This window comes from Watersipora subatra, chromosome 1 (genome assembly GCF_963576615.1).
Source record: "Watersipora subatra chromosome 1, tzWatSuba1.1, whole genome shotgun sequence".
In the NCBI taxonomy this organism is placed as follows: Eukaryota; Metazoa; Bryozoa; class Gymnolaemata; order Cheilostomatida; family Watersiporidae; genus Watersipora; species Watersipora subatra.
Window position 1 is genome coordinate 68528966 of NC_088708.1, and position 20874 is coordinate 68549839.

The window sequence follows — 20874 nt, forward strand, 5'->3', positions numbered from 1 at the left end:
CTCGTTGAGTGGTCAATCAATATAGTAAAAATAGCAATAAAGAACAATTGCAAAGCACCAAATGAAGACTTGTCTTCTCTTTAGACCTAACTGTGCACTAAAAAGATAAAACCACTCCTAAATTTAATATTTTATATGTACAGTACATGTACATTTATTTTATCAATTTTAGATGGTTGCTTTACCAAACCAACATTCATGTATTCTAATAATCGATTCAATTTTTTTATACTTTCAAGTTTTAGCTTGACTACGATGAACCTCTTTATCTGTATTACACCTAGTTAAGCTATTACATTTTTAGTGGCAAAATTAGTATACATATGTATATGTAAGAACAAAAAGTTTTTATTTGGTCTGTTACCATTTTCTAACTATCACTTATCATCAAGAAAAGCATGATAAAAGAGTTGAAAAATATGGTAAGAGTTGCCCTCTCACAGTCTTTGTTACAGATTAGACTGTTAGAACATTTGAAAGCAAAATAACCCGAATCGCCGTATATTGCTGTAGTAACGATAATATCCGTTTTTCAGAAGCTAACATTTGACAAGCTATTCGTGTACAATTAGCTTGTTTTCTAGAGAATAATGTTTTACAGTTTACAAATTCTATTGTCATAGAATATTGTAAACCGTTACTTAATTTTTAACCATTATTTCAATGGCCCTAGTAAAATATCAAGACAGTTCCATCGCTACGAGAGAGTCGGCAAATTGGCTTGCACCGAATGAAAAAACCAAAGACACAACAAATGACCAAAGTAAGTACATGTACACGTAGAATAAAACGTTACGATACAACATCGTGTGAGTTTCCTTATTTATTCTTTTGAGCATTAAACAAACTTTACCATTTTTTGTATTCTCAAAATCGTGGCTGAGTTTCATATCACAATGTCGCTGACTAGGAGTTATAAACTAATAATTAAGATTAAAAACACTTTTTGTGCTTCTAGCTAATTCAATTAATTATTGCTTACTTGTATACACGTGTTTATATATTACAGATTACATAATTACGCTTAGGCTTCCGTCATCCAATGTGACATGTTGAACTTCTCTGTTGACTATAGCACAGATTAGCACTGGGCAGCAACATCAATATACCTTTTTTTATTGCAACTGATTAAATCGGCTTACATGGCATAAAAACATTTGAGTTTAAACGACTGATAATAATCCATGCTTTTATTGTAAAATAGAATTGGCCTTTTGAAAAAGTTTTTTTTAGTTATTTTTCAACACAGTTTAATTTAATGCAATGGGGTGCTACATGTCTGCTTTGGGTGCTAGACACAACTTGTTGCATATTTTAATGTAATTGTCACAAGTTAATCTTTTTCTTACAAAACAGTGATCCAATCAGGCAAAAATGCAACAGGCTCCTTGTAATTGCAACGATTGCCACATCAAGAAGTATCAACTAACATATTGGCCTTGTTTTTTCCAATGGTTAATAGAAACAGACAAAAAAACATATTGATTAGCCATTATAGCTTTGATCAGTTATGATTGCACTTTTATGAAATTTATCTAATAAAATGTCATGTCTCCAAAAACAAAAACATAAAATATGCTAGTTTTTATTGAACCTATATGGTAATAAAACTTATACTTCAGTGATATAATTTTCAAGCAGGCGAGAAGCTGCAATTTGTTTGCAACTGCGACATCTTAGATCTAAGCAACCCTGTGCCTGATTAACCAACATTTCATCGGAACATTTTTTCTAAGATTATGTAATCGCTTAAAAATCCAAATTCTGTTTCAGGAAGGTTTAATACTACCTGGCAAAAGCTGATGAAGTAATTCATTTTTATTTATACAAACGAAATGCCCTTTTGATTCAGGCTATGATCAATTTAGTAATTGTCCTTGCACTTCTTCAGGGTCCAAGAATTATCTAATTGCTCACAGGTGGAGATTAGCTCAGTTGGAGATTAGCTGATTAGCTCAGGAAATTAGCTCAGGTGTGAAGAAAAAAACTTAGATATACTTAAACCATGATTTTTTATAACAAAACAACAACCACAGCTAACGGTGTAATTTTGTAATTTTCTATTACAAACTAAATTCTTAGGAAATATTTCTGTATAAAAAAAACAATTTTGGCCTCTACTTTGACAACGAAAAGCTACGTATGTTAAGCGTTACGCAGACAAGAGTTTTTACTCATCAGGTGGTAACTTTAATCTAGAATATCTCCTATATATAATATCTATTCTGAATAACTTAAAAGCGGTTTTAAAGTATGTTTTCAATAGTTTCTGCTTTGCAATTATGTATTTATCATAGAACGCATTGCTAAATCTTATATCTATAATGCTTACAACATCTTACATGCATAACCATACTAATTGATGCAAAAAAATATTAAGGGAGGCTAATGAAAGTAAACCAGTCTATAATTATTTAATCAAAAACTCAAGAATACATTGCAAACAAGGCTGAATAGCAGATACATCGTTAGTACCAATGACCTCGTGCCTTTATTGTAATGCCTGTATCAATAGTACTTTGGTTGTACCTGGTCATAGCATTCTGTAGTAATGCTCGTTGTAATGCTGTAGTACTAGCTAATAGCTGTTATTTAATTACATTGATGATTGACAGAGCTAGAATACAAAGAGTTTGATGTGTTATAAACATGTTGGATTACTTTCAGTAAGCTCCATCATCAATAAACTAGTAAAATATTTTCAGAATAGAGCTTCAGTGTTTTATTTACAGTTCTGTAGATGTAAATGCACAAGTCTACTGTTTTGGGATAAAAATAGCAGCAATGTTTTCTGCCCTTCACTTGTCACCAATCTACAATTGTATAAAATTGTATATAAAAATTATAAAAATAAAATATTGGTATAAAATTGTCATCTGAATGTCGGGAAACTTGTCTTTTGCTTATAGCTGACTAGCGGTAAGCCTAGAATTTCTTTCATTTTGTATCAGATAGCTCGCAGGTGGGTTTGAGAGGCTGGTTTTCAACAAACAGACAGTTTTGAAACCATGTATTTGTGGTGACCTGGCAGAAGTAACGGAGCACATGCGAGTGAAGTTTAGACGAAATCAGTCAAAAAATGTGTAAACGCACAGCGTTCATGCAGACGAATGGGCAATGAACGCATGCACGCAATGAAAAAGTTTTAATTTATAATATTATAAATGTTTATCAATATAGATTAGTGGTTTAGTCACAATTTATAAATGCCTGAAACCAGTTGACCTGTTCTGAAACTATATTAGAGTATGCTATATTTTATGAACAACAAGCTCCTAAATACTGTGTTATTTATAAAAACAATACTTTTGTTCATACATTTAGAAGGGGTCACCAAAAAGCCTGTACAATATCCTTTGAACTATGAAAAGATTGAGGAGCTTCTAAGCATAGAAGGATTAAAAACAGATAAAGATGCGGCCTCTACCCCGGAAGCTCATGCGCTTTTCATGCAAAAGATCAAAGACATATTTATAAAACCTGGACGAACTCAGCTACCGCCTGTTGCATTGGAGCAGAGGTTTCTTTATCAATATCTTTACTGTTATATATGTATGTCTATTACAATTAGATATGCTCGTGTTGAGCATATATTGTCTGAGATTTTAGAATTTAGTAATAGTTGATGCATTGTGGGTAGGTATTACAGGTATTCACATGCTGGCACATCTCTGAAACCTACGGGACCAAGCGCTGCCCGCAGCAACTCTACGGCACAAGACGATGTTGATAATGAAAGTCATCATGAACCATCTCATGACATTCGCGATTACACAAAGTCATTAAGAAAACAACGAAAAGATGAGGTTGACATAGCAGTTAAAACTGATGGTGCTAAAATACTTCGAAAACTTCTCAAAAAGTTGTAAGTTATGCCAGTTTTTGATGTAGAAAAGGCATATGCTGGACTTCTCTAACTGGTAAAATATAATGTGATGTTGGATGACCTTTACTTCATGTCATCTCGTGTTCTCAATGACTAAACTTATCGAGTTAAAATTTTAGACCATTTCAACGAACTGGAGAAGACATCAATGTTATGTACAAAGCACTCAAAACTTTCACGTCCTTCTCATGCATGATGTCAAATCGTGTTCTCAGAGAGCTGTGCTATGTGGCGCAACTAGACAGCTGGAAGGAAGAAGATTTTCCAGGTATAGTTTACGTGAAGTAGAATTACATTGTTTTTTCTCTCAGCTGCTACTTTACTGTTAGTAGTCGAGGTTTATGATGCAAATGGTTCTTATTGTATGTGTGCATTCTACACTGCCCATATTCTACATTGCTACTCTCATTTTGATGCAGTGTTTGGCAGTTCTGGTATGCACCTGATACTGAAAGGATCAGTGGTAACTATCCATTCTCCCCACATATTCCATCCAAAAGACTCGCTGCAAGATTTTAAGAAGGAATGCACCAATTATAAGCATAGTCTCAGCGGACAAAGGCCTCCACCTAGAATAGTAAGCTTGTAAGCGTGGCTACTCCAAGAATCGACTTCAGAGGCATCGTACGAAAATTATTTAGCATTATTACACTAGTAGTCCAGGGTGCCGTGAGAGACCATCATGAGTAATGATTACATCTACAATTATTTCGATTATTTGGCAAGATGGCAGTGGTTATTGTGTCGGTTCATGAAGCTGAATATCTGAGGTTGATTTCGGTGGGGTGCATTTTTTTTCTTTACGCTCTCAGCATGGCTACCGATGGAAGGACACGGCTTTTATTCTATTAAAGATTGGCCGGTAAATCTGTACAATACTCAACTACTTTTTGAATATTCCCTGATAGAGATGCCACAACTCCAACATAAGACTGATTCACACTATATCGCCATATGTTGACGTTATCCTTTTGGCATTCATCATCGATTATGTGCACCGTAAACCAATAGCATCGGCGAAACAATGCGGATTTGTCGGGAAAGTTTGCAGCTGTCAAACTTTCCCGATATTTTGCCAAGCATTGGTGACAGTCTGTACAATGTGCATCATTTCTGCGACAGTAATTGGCAGTTGCGGATAGCGTGCTTTATTTCCATTTGTGAAAGTTGCTGCGAACTAGTATTTGATTTGCGCACGCAGCAACAAAAAAATTCCTTTGAGAAAAATGAGAACACTACATTATGGATTATTCCCTGATGCAAACGCGGATTACTTTGTAATAGTGTAAACATTGGTATCATCGACAATCACTAAATTATTGTAGCATGAACGCTGGCTGAGATGCGGCGATATAGTGTGAACCACCTTTTAGTTGTGGGCATAGCAAATTCACTTCAACTGTTTTCACCTATCCATATCTTATTAGCCGACCATACAACAGAGATGTCTATGAAAAACTAGATAGTTTGTCCAAAGCATACAACCTGACTGACAATTAATTCCTAAATAACAATATAAAAATCTCTAAATCAAGCAGATAACCTGATAATTTGCTACATTGTACTGCAGCTAGAAGTTGGAGAATGCTTTGGCACATTTGAAGCAATTGATGGTCAAGCAATGCACAAGACAATACTTATGGTTCATACGAACGAACCAATTTGCGAGCTACTCAAAGTTACTACCAGTGACTATCGGAAGGTCATTGAGGTCAGTGACTTCATCATACTGATTGTACTTGATTTTTTGAGTTTTCTTGTCTTTCCTATATGAACTGTAAGTTATATCTGAGTCGCGCTAACCTACCTTAATACGTCACATTGCTTTGGTTAGTATTAACCTAGCTTTCAATCAACCTTCTAGGTTTGCTTGAAATTCTAGAAAGTTCCAATTTCATCTTCACTAGTGTAGCTAGCTGCATATTGGTTATCAATATCAAGCACATTGTCAGAATGACCCAACACCTTCAATATGATGCATGCATCTTATATGTATATGAAGTTGTAGACAAGTATTCAATATGGCAGCAAGAAACTATAGCATAGGTTAAAGGTCATGGCCCGCTAGGCTCAAGGCGTCATAATTGGTAGAGGGTCCATGGCGTTATCAGCCCAGGGCACCATATCTAGTTGAAGGTCTATGACTATGTCAGACCAGGGTACTGTGATTGGTAGAGGGCCCGTGGCTCTATCGGCCTATAGCCCCATGTCTGGTTGAAGGTACATGGCTCCATCAGCCTATAGCATCTTGAGGTTCCATGGCTCCACCAGCCCAGGGCACCATTGCTAGCTGAGTTTCATGGCACAATTATAATGTACCAACATGTACCAACTATAACTGCTTTCGGTCAATTAAAGTAAACCTCATGCTGTATAAAAAACTGTCAATTCGCTTTTGTGCAAACTAATTCGATTGCTGGTGGCAGCATGAAGTCACTGCAGTGCTAGATTAGTGTTAGTATTATACGATGATTAAACCGTTTGGGAAGACTTTATTGACATCACATGACTCATGCAGCAAATCAAGAACAAGGAGCAGACTAAAAAGCTGAATCTGCTGCAAGCTTGTGAACACTTCAAAATGTGGACTCGACAGCCGAAAATTAGAGTAGCCAATCTCATTGAGTGGCAGAACTTCAACCCTAATACAGGTAATTTACTCTATTGGTGATTCTGACACAATTGAAATCAGTGTGCAGGGTGTGCGGTGGTTGTGATTATTATGACTCCTAGTTGTTGCACCAATATTACTAAACTGCAATTGCTCCATTCATCGACAAATAGGCTTCCTCGTCTCTTGAATTTCTGCTAAATTTCTTTAAAAAGTTGTACAATAGTTCCTAAGTTTATAAGTACTAAATGAGATGCACAGCAAGCCTAAGTTGAAATTACTTGTTACAGTGATAGTAAGTGAGGGGTACAAGGCACCCTTCATAGGTTTCATCCTCTCAGGAGAGTGTCACGTGCTAAAACAGCTTGAAGTTCTTGGCAACCTTCCAAACGGAAAGCAGGTAATCATCTTGTTTTTGCTATGTTCATTTTATTACATGAAAACATTTAAGAGCTATACTCTCTAGTACTGAACTTACAACCCGAGCTGTCGACCGTGTGGCACAAAATCTTATAATGAAAAGGGAAGCTCTGAAGATAGTGATTGTAGATCTATCAATTCATCGCTCAAGAATCCTGTTTATCTATTTGTCAGCTCGACATAAAATATATAAAACGATATAGAGCTCTCTGTCAGCCCTATCTCAGCTGTTAATGTGAAATCTGCTCATTTTTACTCTCAGAGAAAAAATCTCGGAGCATAGTCTAAAAATTCACTGTTTATTGTAAAATAGCACAAAAGATTTGATGTTCATGTTCAATATAGTGCTGTGTGATGTAGGAGTTCAATGTACTGTAGTGCTGTGTGATGTGCATGTTCAATATACTGTAGTGCTGTGTGATGTTCATGTTCAATATACTGTAGTGCTGTGTGATGTTCATGTTCAATATACTGTAGTGCTATGTGATGTAGGAGCGGAGAGTACGACAAGTGGTGATGGGAAAAATTGGAGCTAATGAATCCTTTGCCGAGCTTAGCTTGCTCAAACAGGAACCTATGACCTATTCCATCATAACATCTACCGAAGTTACACTGGGCACCATCTCTCCCGATAATCTCTACAGTCTGGATGAGACAACTCTGGAATTACTTCTTCAGTCATGTCAGCCTACATTTGATAATTTGACACAGGTACTGTTTTTGTCTAGAGAGTTCAATGTGAATAAAACAATAGTGAAACATTCAATATTTTTAATCTATGGCAGCATTTTAGTAGGTCTCAGAGGCAAACGCCTTCTTTATTCTCTAGAAATTCACCTCTAGCCAAAGGAATCTTTTCTAATATCAATTAATATCCTCTAAATTTTATTGAACGAATGAAAAAATGAAACAACTTTTTTCATAATGTGAAAAAGGTTGTTTCCTGTAATTGTGGGTATTGCATACCACGAATGGACAACTCCTTTCAATGCATTTTCAGCATTTTTAACGCGACTCCTTTTCAAACACATTCCTCTAGAGCATTGTGGGTAGTTGATTCTAGAACTGACAAGAACCTTACATATACACCTATAACTTTCACATACACCTATAACTTACAGATACACCTATAACTTACACATATACCTTCAATGTATAACTCGAGTTTGATAAACATGTAGGAAAAGATTCAAGAAGAATACATGGAGCAGGAGCTGAAGAGAGAATGGAATCAGTACCGACACAATGCCGTTATCGAGGCGATCAATGCTCAAGGAGTCAGGCCTGGCTATGGGAAATGGAAGAAGAGTTGATCTATCAATAACCGACATATTTACAAGCCACAGCCTGCATGGAAGCTAGTGTGGAACCCTGGTCTAAACAGCTCGGGTCTGTTAATTCCTGATCCAGGTTGCAGAGTGTTGGCCACGGACAGATTTTAAAGATTTTTTTTTGTTCAAGTTTTTATGAATTTTTGTCTGAATAAAATTCATTTTTAAAATCTTACGAAATTTATGCAAGAAGGTATATTGGTAGAACACACCCAAAAGTCAAGTTTGTTATGTTTTGATAATTTGTGTCTATTCTCCATGTGACATATCAGCATTTTCATATCCGCACAATATCGTTATGCTGTGATATGGGCTAAAGAATGTCAGTCAATACATAATCTCACTATTCGTCAGACAATCTCATTACACTTCTTTGAATAAAGCTCTGTGCAACATGTCAATGAATTTGAACTTAATATATAGTAATTATGGTGTATTGCAGATATTTGCAGATGCGCAAACGTGGAAAATGAAAAAATATGATTTGAGATTGAAGAGAAGAGTAAAACGCTTATGTACAGTTTTAACTAATCTTAATAGATCATCTCACTATCTTTACTCTCAATGGAAATATATATATATATATTATAATGTGAATGCGCAAGACATGAAATGATTAGACAGCTAAGAAAAAAGGGATATCATGCCTTCTATATTGAGACTCTATAAACAGTCTGTTGCATCCTGTAGTGCCACATACTTGTTGATTGCTGACTATAAAGGAAACTGCCTAATGAGCACTAGAGGTCATCATAACCATCACTAAAACTCTCATCATTCGAAGAGCTCTCCTCCCTGTCATCTCTTGACAACCTACGAGCCTTTTTGTAAGACTTATAGTAGCGAACAAAGTCAGCGTTCTGATTTTTATAGTCAGTAGTGCCATAGTTGTCTCCTGAAGATGAATCTAGAACAAGCCATTTAAATGATTAAAATGGTGAGTCTGAAAATGGTGAAATTGAAAATCTAGTGTTTATATCTATACATGACAGTAATAGATAGTCTAGTGTTTATATCTATACCTGACAGTAATAGATAGTCTAGTGTTTATATCTATATATGACAGTAATAGATAGTCTAGTGTTTATATCTACACATGACAGCAATAGATAGTCTAGTGTTTATATCTACACATGACAGCAATAGATAGTCTAATGTTTATATCTATACATGACAGTAATAGATACTCTAGTGTTTATATCTACACATGACAGCAATAGATAGTCTAATGTTTATATTTATACATGAGAGCAATAGATAGTCTAATGTTTATATCTACACATGACAGTAATAGATAGTCTAGTGTTTATATCTACACCTGACAGCAATAGATAGTCTAATGTTTATATCTATACATGACAGTAATAGATAGTCTAGTGTTTATATCTACACATGACAGTAATAGATAGTCTAGTGTTTATATCTATACATGACAGTAATAGATAGTCTAGTGTTTATATCTACACATGACAGCAATAGATAGTCTAATGTTTATATCTATACATTAAAGTAGGTAACAACTGTCTTTCTCATTAGGCTTGTGTAAAAGTTCATGTGTAACATTGCAGTATTCAGTTTAAAACCATTAGCGGAATGTGGTTGCTACTCTACAGGTATTGCGTTTACAAGGAGTGAGTAGCTCCCTAAAGCCTATCTATGCAATGATCGATCACTAAGATGGGTAACATGGGATACACCCTGTGTTAGAAAATTGTTGATATAACCAGGCGATGTATTCACACTTATCTATGAACAATAAGTATGCCTTGGTGGTATAGCATTAATTAATTTAACACTACAGTAATAGCGATGTCGGAGCAAATATTTCTAATACATTTAATCTGACACCGCTTCGAGGTTCATTTCCATGAATCCATTTAAATCCTCTTTACTCAAAATGTCAAAATAGGCTCACACAAACATTGACTACATTGTCTGAACTGATAAACACTCAAGTTGAATTTAACATAACATCTTCCTCTATCGTAAACTATTTTGAAAAATATGGTTGGATAAGGCACAAAATTCAAGCTTCTGGAAGCTTCTTTGAATGAATTAAAATGATTGAATGGCAGCAACAAGAAATTGATTCACAAGATGAAAAATACTACAGATTATCAAACATATTTTCTCAACATACTCGTGCGTTTTGAAGTATTTCCTGAATCTTACTCGTCACACACATATTCTGTATGTAGAGCAGCTGAATGTAGTGCACCAATGATAAAGTGCATAGCAGCTGAAAGTAGTGCACCAATGATAAAGTGCAAAGCAGCTGAAAGTAGTGCACCAATGATAAAGTGCATAGCAGCTGAAAGTAGTGCACCAATGATAAAGTGCAGAGCAGCTGAAAGTAGTGCACCAATGATAAAGTGCATAGGTAAGCATACTAGAGGACATAAATTCAATGAATAAACCTTACCTTCAGAGCTGGCTAGTGTCAGATGACTTAAACCTCCACCGTAACAATCACCACTGGCCTCGCCTATTCCTATGTAGTAAGAAAAGACAAAACTCATTAAATGGACAAGAATGATGATAAAGATTTGTTCAACCATTTCTGTCACTCCTCACTCCTCTTGCATAGTTATAACAACTAATAAATAATGCAAAAAGTATTCCAAGAGAAAGGTTAGTCTGGAAGCATAATGAATTGCTGCATTTAAATAAAACTTAAAAGGAATTGTCTTCTCATAACAAGACACCGGAATCATGTTGAAAGTATCACTCATAATAATTTAATGAATTTGTACCTTAGCAAACTACATGTATATAAGGTAGACCATAGCAAACTACATGTATATAAGGTAGACCTTAGCAAACTACATGTATATAAGGTAGACCTTAGCAAACTACATGTATATAAGGTAGACCTTAGCAAACTACATGTATATAAGGTAGACCTTAGCAAACTACATGTATATAAGGCTAGCGTATCAAAACCGAGTATTAATTAATTGGACCTTAATCGGTAAAGAAGTAAAACTCACCTTCTAAGTTATCCTCACTGCTGCAGCTACAAAAATAACAACCATCTTCAAGCGGGTCACAGGGTTAAGACTGGATGTTAAGTTTTTTTAAAGATTTCATTTTAGCATAATTGATATCAAGGGAACTGAGGCTAAAAATAGAAACAATAGGCAATTACCTGTTCATCTCATCAGGGTAGTCATTCCTCCAGTTATCTTCAGCATTGCTATCCTCATCATCCTCGTACAACCCATCTGTTCTGTACTCAGCAAATGGTCCAAAATTCTCTTTATAGGCTTCTATAGCAAATATCTCTCCCATTTCCTGCCACACCTCTGACTCCGGTTGGTCCCTATGCAGTGTGTTGAACTTGTTTTAGCATATCACACACAGAATATTAGGCTAAGAAAAAAGATTCGAAACCGTTACCCTCAGAGCCCTATGAGAGAGTATTGGAACTAGTGAGCTTGACACGCATTCATCACCTTGGTAATCTTATGAACATATGATGTCATATGAGTAACATAATATTAATCTCTTTAATAATCTCATGAACATATGATGTCATATGAGTAACATAATATTAATCTCTTTAATAATCTCATGAACATATGTCATACGAGTAACATAATAATCATCTTCTTATAAATCTTATGAACATATGATGTCATATGAGTAACATAATATTAATCTCTTTAATAATCTCAGGAGCATATGATGCCATACGAGTAACATAATATTCATCTCCTTATCAATCTTATGAACATATGATGTCATACGAGTAACATAATAATCATCTCTTTAATAATTTCATGAACATATGATGTCACACGAGTAACATAATATGCATCTCAGCTAAAAACGATAGCAGAAACACATACAAACAGAATATATCATAAACATAATCCTCATCAGTATCCATAGAGGGCTCAGCAGCTTCATTAACCACACGAGTCATCTTCTCTCCATTACACAGCAGTTCATGGTCCTCCGGCAGACCTCCAGAGATGAGTGAGACTTTCTAAAGCATTCAATTGAGACAGCGAATAGCTAGAGACCAATGCCAGTGTTTCAGAAAGACTTTTCAGTTCAGTTGAAGGCAACACAGCTAATGAATGGATTACACAACTTCCCACATTAGAGACCATCCTATTATATTGAGCTTAGTCAACAGACCTTATCAGACTTGAGAACAGCATCATATACAACTACACCACTCGGTGATGCTGATGATGCCGAGGCAGCAATCCTACATGCTTTAGAAACAACTTCCTCTATTTGTCTAGTTGAACTTTCGATTGAAGCAGCACTCTCTGGTGAGGTTTGAGGAAAAAGCTTCCGGAGTTCCTCTTGATCCTGCAGTTCAAAGAGACCTGCTTTAATATCCATCAGAAAAATTTGAATCAGCGATTGCATACATAAAATTATAACAACCAAATGAGATACGGGGTTAGCATGCATATAGTTCACACCAGTACAATCGCAACTTTTAGAAATTAAATGCTTTTTTTAAGGTTTGACCAAGCAAGCCCAACATAAAAGCGACGCAGATAAAAAGATCAACTACCTTCATAAGCTTGGACTGTTCAACCTTATGGTGATTGACAGGAGCAGGTGTGCTAGCAGCATGGTTAATGGATGACGATGAAGTATCTCCTTTTGCACGTAATGCAGATATAGCGTTAAAACCTTTGTAGACATCAATAGTTTGTTTCAACTGATCTTCATCCTATTAAAATATTTAACAACAGAGCAAAACTTGTTAGCATAACATGTGAGGCTTACCAAGGAGCAGGTGATTAACATGAATTAATAATGTCTACAACAAACACTCACAGAGCTACATAATGCAGCCTACTTTAGAATTGACTGTGCCAGCGAGCTTGAAGACTTCTCGGTGGGTGCTGCTGTTACCAGGAGTACCTCCTTCAGTCTCACTAACTTTGCCTCTTTTGCAGGCTACAATCAGGCTATCAGTTGCCTCCTCACATCGCTTCCTTTTTAGCCTCACAAAGGTAGCGGCCATCGCTCCGCGTTAATCTTCCCCTATAGAGAAGAACTTTAAAACAGATCAATGATAAAACATGCTTTGAGTATCTGAATGTACAGGCCTTATATCAGCTACCATAGGTGTATAGTTGCTATGCACTCCTTGCATTATATCATTGATTGTAGCACAGCATTTATGTACCAAAAGGATAATAAAAATATATAGTCATTATAAACTGATAAATTATTAGATTCTGAATATAAATGTTGCTAAAAAAGTAAAAGCCAGTTGTAGTAGTTGTATGTAGCTTTAGAACATTCAATAAATCTATTTTAAACTAATTCCAAGAAGTTCAAGCACCGTTGCCACATTATTTAGCCAATATAACTTCATGCTGACAATGAATTTTGGCATGTTGGGCATCACATGCAAAAATTAATTTGCTCCGGGTTTTGCATCATCCACAATGCAGCAATCACAAATGTGTAAAAAATTCAGATGAGAAAAACTAAACTTCAGCACAGATTTATGAGTGGAGTGTCTGAAAATTTTTACAAAGATCATTAGAAAAAACTATAAGCCAGCCCACTTTATTACAGCTTCAAATAACAAAAGCTTTATTACAACCATATTTGGTTAAAACAAACCTATACAGCGATGCTAATAATAATTACATGGCCTGTATCAGTTAGTATGCCCTAGGGCCTAGACAATTATGAATTAGAATGTCTTTATCGCTTTAGAAAATGCAGCGACTGGATAAAAAAATTAGCTGTTCCCTCGTGTAGCGAAAATGAGCAAAATATAAATCAAAGGTGCAAATGCATTTGTTTTAGATTCTAAATATTTTCATGTAGATAAGAATTAATTCAAATGTTGTGTATATGTAGCTCAAGGAACATTTGGAGTGTATGATTACTTATGTCCAAAGTAACTTTTCATGTTCCAACAAACAAATAATGATGGCCTGAAGCGTAAAACATGATTTGTTTCTGGATCTACAATCTAGGCTACCTTCACGAAAGGCAAAAAAATAAATAATATAATTGAAAAATGTTTTTGGCGCAGTTCAGACATATCTGCATCACCATTTCACGTGTGTCTAACCCTTCCGCTACTAGGCTCATACAGCTCTGATAAGTCCAGTGCACTGAGCCAATTAATAGCGCAAGTTAGATCTCGAACATGGCTGCAAGAAAGCAGCTATAAATTACCTCCAAACTGAGAAATTTTCCTACACACTGATATTCTTTACTTGCAGTTAACGCATGAAGATTTTATAATCTGAGTTGCAATTTGTTGGAGCTCTGAATATCTTCAACATTTTGAATTTGAATACATTATTGGATTTTATAAATACTCCTAACAATGTTGTATACTAGCTCATTGCATGGATTCATATGCTTGCTACAATTTGCAGCAAAACGGCAGTTTTTAACAAGGCTTTTTATGTGCAATATATGATGAGTTATGAGCTTCAATAATTCGCGAGTCTAATTTAGATTCAGGCATTGAGGTTATCAAATGGTATACTATGAATCTGCAAACTTATAAATTGTATAATAATTGTCTCTAAGCATATTCAATGAATTCAATAATTATATTGGTCATATTTGAACGCTGCAGTGTAAAGGAAACTGTTGGTTCCCTTTACTCTCCACAAGACAAGAACAAACACATCGACTGTTTAGCCACAAAAGAATATATAATTACTCATAAATATATAAAAATACATTAAACCAATGTGTGCGCTACAATGATCAATCATTCAGAAAGATTGTGCTAGCTCTGCTGGCCCCTTCTTACCGCGCTCCTTGTATTTGCTTGCTCCACCTCCTGCTTATCGCTTCCCTTTATCTCTTTTTGCTTTTTGTTCTGTCTCAGCACACTGAACTAGCTCACCAGCAGCCGGGCCTCCTGTCGTAGTACGGTGGCTTGGCTATGGCGTCGGTCATGCGGACGATCCGGCCGGCCTTGATCACAACGTCTGCCGTTACAGCAACACGGTTTTTAAGTTTTTAGCAGCAATATGTATTCCATCAAACAAAGCAAAGCTACTTTATTGTAGACAATGCTTATAAGTCAGGCTGTGTGCAGTTAGAGACTACACCTAAGCGATGAACATTGACAAAACTTAATGGATTTAATTTCTCAATGGATTAAAAGTCTGCAAAACATAGTTGTAACTTGAGTCAATCAAACAAATTTTTGACTGCTAATCTGAGATACATAAAACAGATGAAACCAAACTTGAATACGCATAAAATTATAACCAATAAACGGTAATATCTCTACATCATATTCAGCTCATAGCCAAGATGTTTTGTTGGTAATGTAAATTTTACAATTGCACTACCAACCTATTAAATCAGGGTTTTTAAACGACGGTTTTTATGAAAAAACCGAATAAACCAAGTTTTTTTGTTTAAACCGGTTTTTATGGTTTATATAATTTGACCAAGGTTTTTGCAATTTCAAGTCTAATTAACATCACTTAATATAGCTGCATGATTGAGTATTGAACATACATATGTGGAATCATCTGTTAAAGATAGCACTGTGGGAGTTGTTATGAAAAAAAGAAAAACCAAGTAAATTTCAGAATTAACCTGTAATCAAACTTGAATGAAGAAATACCAAACAGAAATCCTATCACATGACGTGAATACATTACAAACAGCTCTAAGTATAAGTAGGAATTGTGATCCCAGTGATTTAATTGTGTGGTAGTGAAGAGCATACCAAAATGATCTACAATTGCTAAATTTGAAGGAAAAAATTTGTAGATACGTAAGGGTAGATACAATATGTGGCTGAATATGTACTTAGGTATTGGTCATACGATAAATAAATACAAGTTTCCCAGCTTTCTCTGTGCCCGGTCTATTTCTGATTTTTTAATGGACAAACCCAAAAGTTGAGAATATCCGCTCAATGCTAGCACTATAGTCGATTGCTGTTAGCAGGGTTTCTATCATGTCCATTACTAGGGCTGGCAGTTGGCAAATTGATTTCCACCACACGAGTGGGGCTAAAGATTCTACAGTCTGCGAGACAAAACAGAATGCCAAGAAGGGATCCGTTTCACTCGGGTATTCGAGTACGCTGGGTACACAAGTGGAAAAATCATGACTGCATAAATTGAGTGCTGAGTTGAGCTCCGATCGTGTGAGTCGGGCCGCTCTATATTTCAGTGGTAATAGGTTAGAAAGGTAGTGGTACGCTGTGAGATTTGCTGGCAGTCTCAGTGATTGATAATTCAGACAAAACCTCGTCTTCCAGGTCTTTCCAAATTTCAACTGCATCATCTATTGTGCAATTAGCCATGAGCATCCTTTCCAACGCATTTGCAATAGGCTGCAGCTTAACTAAGTAACCCTCACAGTCTCTTTTAAGGCTTACATGTAGATAGCTCACTTTATTGACTATTTCTTTATCTAGCTCTGTACGGTGATTCTCACAAACAGTTAGGAGTATGTGCCAGTTATCTAGATACACTTTCAGGGTGTCAGCTGAGCTGTTCCATCTTACTTTGATCAGTGTAAGCAGGTATTTGCCACCAGCAGCTTTATACCAAACAGAAGGCAGCTGAATATTCCAGGAGTACTGCAGTATTTTAATTACACGCTTCTGCACTGTTGATATCTCTAAATCCTTGGTTAATAGATTGAGAACGTGAGCTCCACAACCATATGTTATTGGTGGAGATGTGGACTGGTCATCCTATAGCTGTCTCCTCACATCAGCCATATTGGCGGCATTATCAGTAACAAATAACTTGACTTTGCAATTGAATTGTCTTTTAGTTTTAGCTATAGTGCTCTGGGCAAGTTCATGGAGGTAATTGGCATTGCGGGCATTTCCAGATGCATTGATGGTGTCAGTCAAATAAGTTTTTTCAGTTGTGTTGGTGATACTTAGACATACAACTGGATTACTGTATACATTCGACCATCCACCTAGAGACATATTCACAGCTTGGTCAGCTAGCTGCTCTTTGCGCTCATTCTCCATCTCCGCATGTACTTCATCCAACAGTCCGCTGCTTATTTCTTTACGTGTAGCAAGGGTGTAACCTGGTCAAACTAGATTCATAAAGTGTTTGAATGTTGGATGCTCCACTATTGGGAATGAGCTGGTTGTAGCATAGATGAATTTAGCGAGCTAAAGCAAAAATAATAGTAATTGATTGCACATTTTAACATCTTCACTAATCATAAAGATTATTTTCCCTACAAAAAAAATATACATGTACATATGAATTCACCATTTTACATTTCAGAACACCTCTCACGGCTAACTTCGAGATTAACAGAACATTCAACTATTATTATCTGGTATTTAAAGCACATCAATTATATCAGTACTTTTATCATATATTTCAGTAATTTAGAGTCTTGGCTTTCGAATGAGCTTATATTCAATACACAAAGAATAATGGAACTATGAAAGACAGGGTGTCAAAAGTATGTCCTGCAATAAAAAACACTTGGTTGTGGTTCTCACAATGTGATGTCATAATTAGCATATAGCCTTAGGTCGTCGATCCTTTCGCTGCCATTGAGGCTGCGCTTTTCTGTGACAATCGGTGCTCTTAGACCCAGAGAGCGCTAAAAATAAACTAGGATTCTAGATAATCAACAATGCCCGGGGATCGTGCTAATGCCCGACCAATACAAAAACACATTCTGGGTTAATAGATTTCGGGTGATTGTTAGAGTTTGCTTTTTTCATCCTTTCGTTCATTTTAAACATTTATAGTAATTATCATCACATCGTTTTATATGCCCTGTTCGTAACTCGTATCGCGTTCCATGTTGCTTTCTAAATATGATTATGCTTCAATAAATATACTGTCATTGATAAAGGTAACGAAATCACATTGATTAAATTGTGACCTGCAGTGGCGTGGCCCTAGGACTATGTGTAAATTGCACTCTCGCGAGATCACGCAATGCTCGAACTTAATTAGCCTCAGTCGTGTCCCTCAACATCACAATAAAAAGAGAGGGCTAGTGCATAATATCATCAGGAAAACATAGTATGGTGCTTGGAATCTTAGCTATTTATCATAGAAATAATCTGTACATGGAGAGCTAATGACACTGATTCCTTTGTCATCTTCATCGGCTCTCTGAAGTTGTCCTACTTTCACCTGCCACTAGCGTCATTATAGTAGTTGATAAATAAGCGGTAAGAGCACACGACCCCGAAAATGAAAATCGTGACGTCATAATTTGCGAGCCTATATTATTGAACATTTCTGTGGTAGAGCTCTGGGGAAAACCTATAAAACCATCCAATGTCTGTTTCACCATGTCAAACAATGGCTCATTTGAAACCCAAGAAATTGAAAAACCTGAATAAGCTGAAACAGTACTGATATAATATAATGTGCTTTAAATGGAACAAAAATAGAAAATAGGTAACTGGTAAAAATCAAAATAATGATATGACTGTAGAAATTACCGCTTTGCCAAAAATCTCTTTCTCCTTCTTGGTAGTATTGCAAATAAGTCCAGATATTGTGCGCTGTCTCCTCTTGTACTTGGTTCTGGTGTAACAGCAGCTGCCCTGCTCACACTGGCACAGGGCTGATGAGTTACTGTTGTACCAGATGCATTGCTAGTGTTTGGAGCAGTGGCAGATGACTCCACTTCTATCAGTTCAATACTAGCATCAGTGTCTGAATAGGTGTTGACAGCTTGACATTTTGCTACGTGTGCTTTAATCCTATCTACTAAACCTTGCATTATGACAGCACACTTATTACATTTTGCATTAAAACCTTTGCCTTCTGCAGTTCGAGTGAAAAATTGCCAAACAGGATCCTGTTTGCGAGGCATGTTGGAAAGTCAAGGCACGACTTTAACTTTTCGAAACGCAAAAAACTTGATAAACTGCATTCTAACAATCCAACTACTTTGGCTTGTGCCCAGTAAATGAAATATTAGTTTGCAAACCTAAAGCTTTTGCCCAAAAAGGATTTTATGGTTTTAATTCCTAATTATAAACAATCCTTTCTCACTGGCTAGACTTGAGAAAGTTTTCATTCATTATTAGAGATGATGATTGGATTAGTATATTTCACATAGTTTCCATATTTCATGAGTAGAGGGATTATCATATCACCAGATAACAGCAATTGAAAATGAAATTCACTAATTCATTGTTGTGCTAGGGTTTCATGTAGTTGCAACTTGAGCTCTGTCACCATTTAACTACTATATGCCAAATTAACTTCAACAGCTGACAATTATATAGAATTGCATTTCTACCACACAGGAACCACTAGGAGCTTAAAATATTATGTTTTTTCACAAAAAATAATGAAAAAACCTTAAAAACTGTTTTTTCAGCTGGTTTAAACTGAGCCGACCCTGCCTATTATATTGGCTCATAATGTTATTTCCAAACGTTTATCAATGTATTAAGCAAATTTTAAAGATATATATTTACTACGATTATGTTTTCACTATAAGCACAATATTAAAACTACCATACACAAATTGATTCTTAGTTACAGTCATGAGCCTCCTGCTATAAGTGAAGAACTAAAGTGATATGAGTTTTCTAAAAAACATTTTAACAATTTACTAATTAAAATTCAATTATCAGAGCTAACCTGATTAGGAAGTGTTGTAAGTTTGTTTGTTTTTACAAATACCAAAATAAGTTTCAAACTTGTTTAACTGTTACCAGAAGTTACGTGGCAATGAAATAAACATGGTAGTAAAAACACTGAGATCATTAGTCCAAAATCAAATGATATTGTCAAGCATGAGGCAGCAAAATGACAATAATACTATACCGTGTACTCATAGAAGTTATCACTCTTTGTCAAATTGCATTGCTACTTGAAAGTTAATCATGTACATACACATTTATGATGAATTAAGTAATATATGATAACAAAATAATGCCATTAATCTCTCCATTGCGCATTAATGCTGATCTGATTGCAGTCTAATCGCTAAAGCTATCAGACTGCAGTTTTAATGACACTGTCATGACCCAAGCAAAACCCTTAAGACGAGGTTATAAAACAATGCTCTAGTGTCTATAGGTTCACTTTTCATAATTCACAATAGCACACAATAAGCATGCTAAAAGCCAAATTAGAAACATAAAAGTCTAATATTTATAAAAAATGATTGGTTAAAAGATAAGTCGTATTTGGCTTTAACATTCACTGATACGACAGTTTATCGTTAGCTGCACCTTAATTGGTATTAATACTGCGACTACGAATGTATTGATTAAAATTTCATTGAGAGACTGTGTTTACAATCTGACCTACCTTACAGCAAACAATATCGCAGACACTTTAGAAAGCCAATTTAACACTACTTCGGTAAATAACTAATAATCATGTTACGAGCGGAAACAATCATGCTGAGAAGTTATGGTGATTAATTGGAATCGACAAACTGTTCGAGCTCACTAATCGCTAAAAGGAATGAAAAGCAGACGGCGGTAACGCAAACTTTGTTACACAGAAAGAAAATTGGAAATCGTGAGTGTTGTTGTAGTAGTCGTCTTCTCTCGTTCACATATATACGTGTATTGTATCCGCATTATCCCAGTAGGATTATATATTAGGTTATGTGGAAAAATATATCATTCACTCTCGCTTCCGAGCAGAACAACACGAGGTTGTTAATGA

At 35.7% G+C, this 20874-nt stretch overlaps 2 protein-coding genes across 3 annotated transcripts; one reads left to right on the forward strand and one right to left on the reverse strand.

Moving 5' to 3' along the window:
• The first annotated feature begins 3411 nt into the window (after positions 1–3411).
• Positions 3412–8342, forward strand: LOC137407120 (cyclic nucleotide-binding domain-containing protein 1-like). The gene is made up of 9 exons (XM_068093724.1): positions 3412–3520; positions 3650–3865; positions 4006–4154; positions 4306–4463; positions 5457–5597; positions 6405–6537; positions 6788–6897; positions 7410–7628; positions 8099–8342. Exons 1-9 carry the CDS (start codon positions 3450–3452, stop codon positions 8228–8230), a joined length of 1329 nt encoding a protein of 442 aa, XP_067949825.1. The 5' UTR covers positions 3412–3449; the 3' UTR covers positions 8231–8342.
• Positions 8343–8546: 204 nt separating this feature from the next.
• Positions 8547–20604, reverse strand: LOC137408650 (probable RNA polymerase II nuclear localization protein SLC7A6OS). 2 transcript variants are annotated; one of them, XM_068095241.1, is made up of 10 exons: positions 20509–20604; positions 15015–15195; positions 13077–13264; positions 12786–12947; positions 12395–12574; positions 12100–12239; positions 11397–11570; positions 11239–11264; positions 10671–10739; positions 8547–9155 (listed from the first exon to the last, which is right to left on the reverse strand). In XM_068095241.1, exons 3-10 carry the CDS (start codon positions 13242–13244, stop codon positions 8989–8991), a joined length of 1086 nt encoding a protein of 361 aa, XP_067951342.1. In that variant the 5' UTR covers positions 13245–13264; positions 15015–15195; positions 20509–20604; the 3' UTR covers positions 8547–8988. The 2 variants fall into 2 exon arrangements, with proteins under 2 accessions (XP_067951342.1, XP_067951338.1); XM_068095237.1 differs by lacking the exon at positions 15015–15195 and having other exon boundaries at positions 20509–20600.
• Between the last annotated feature and the right edge of the window lie 270 nt (positions 20605–20874).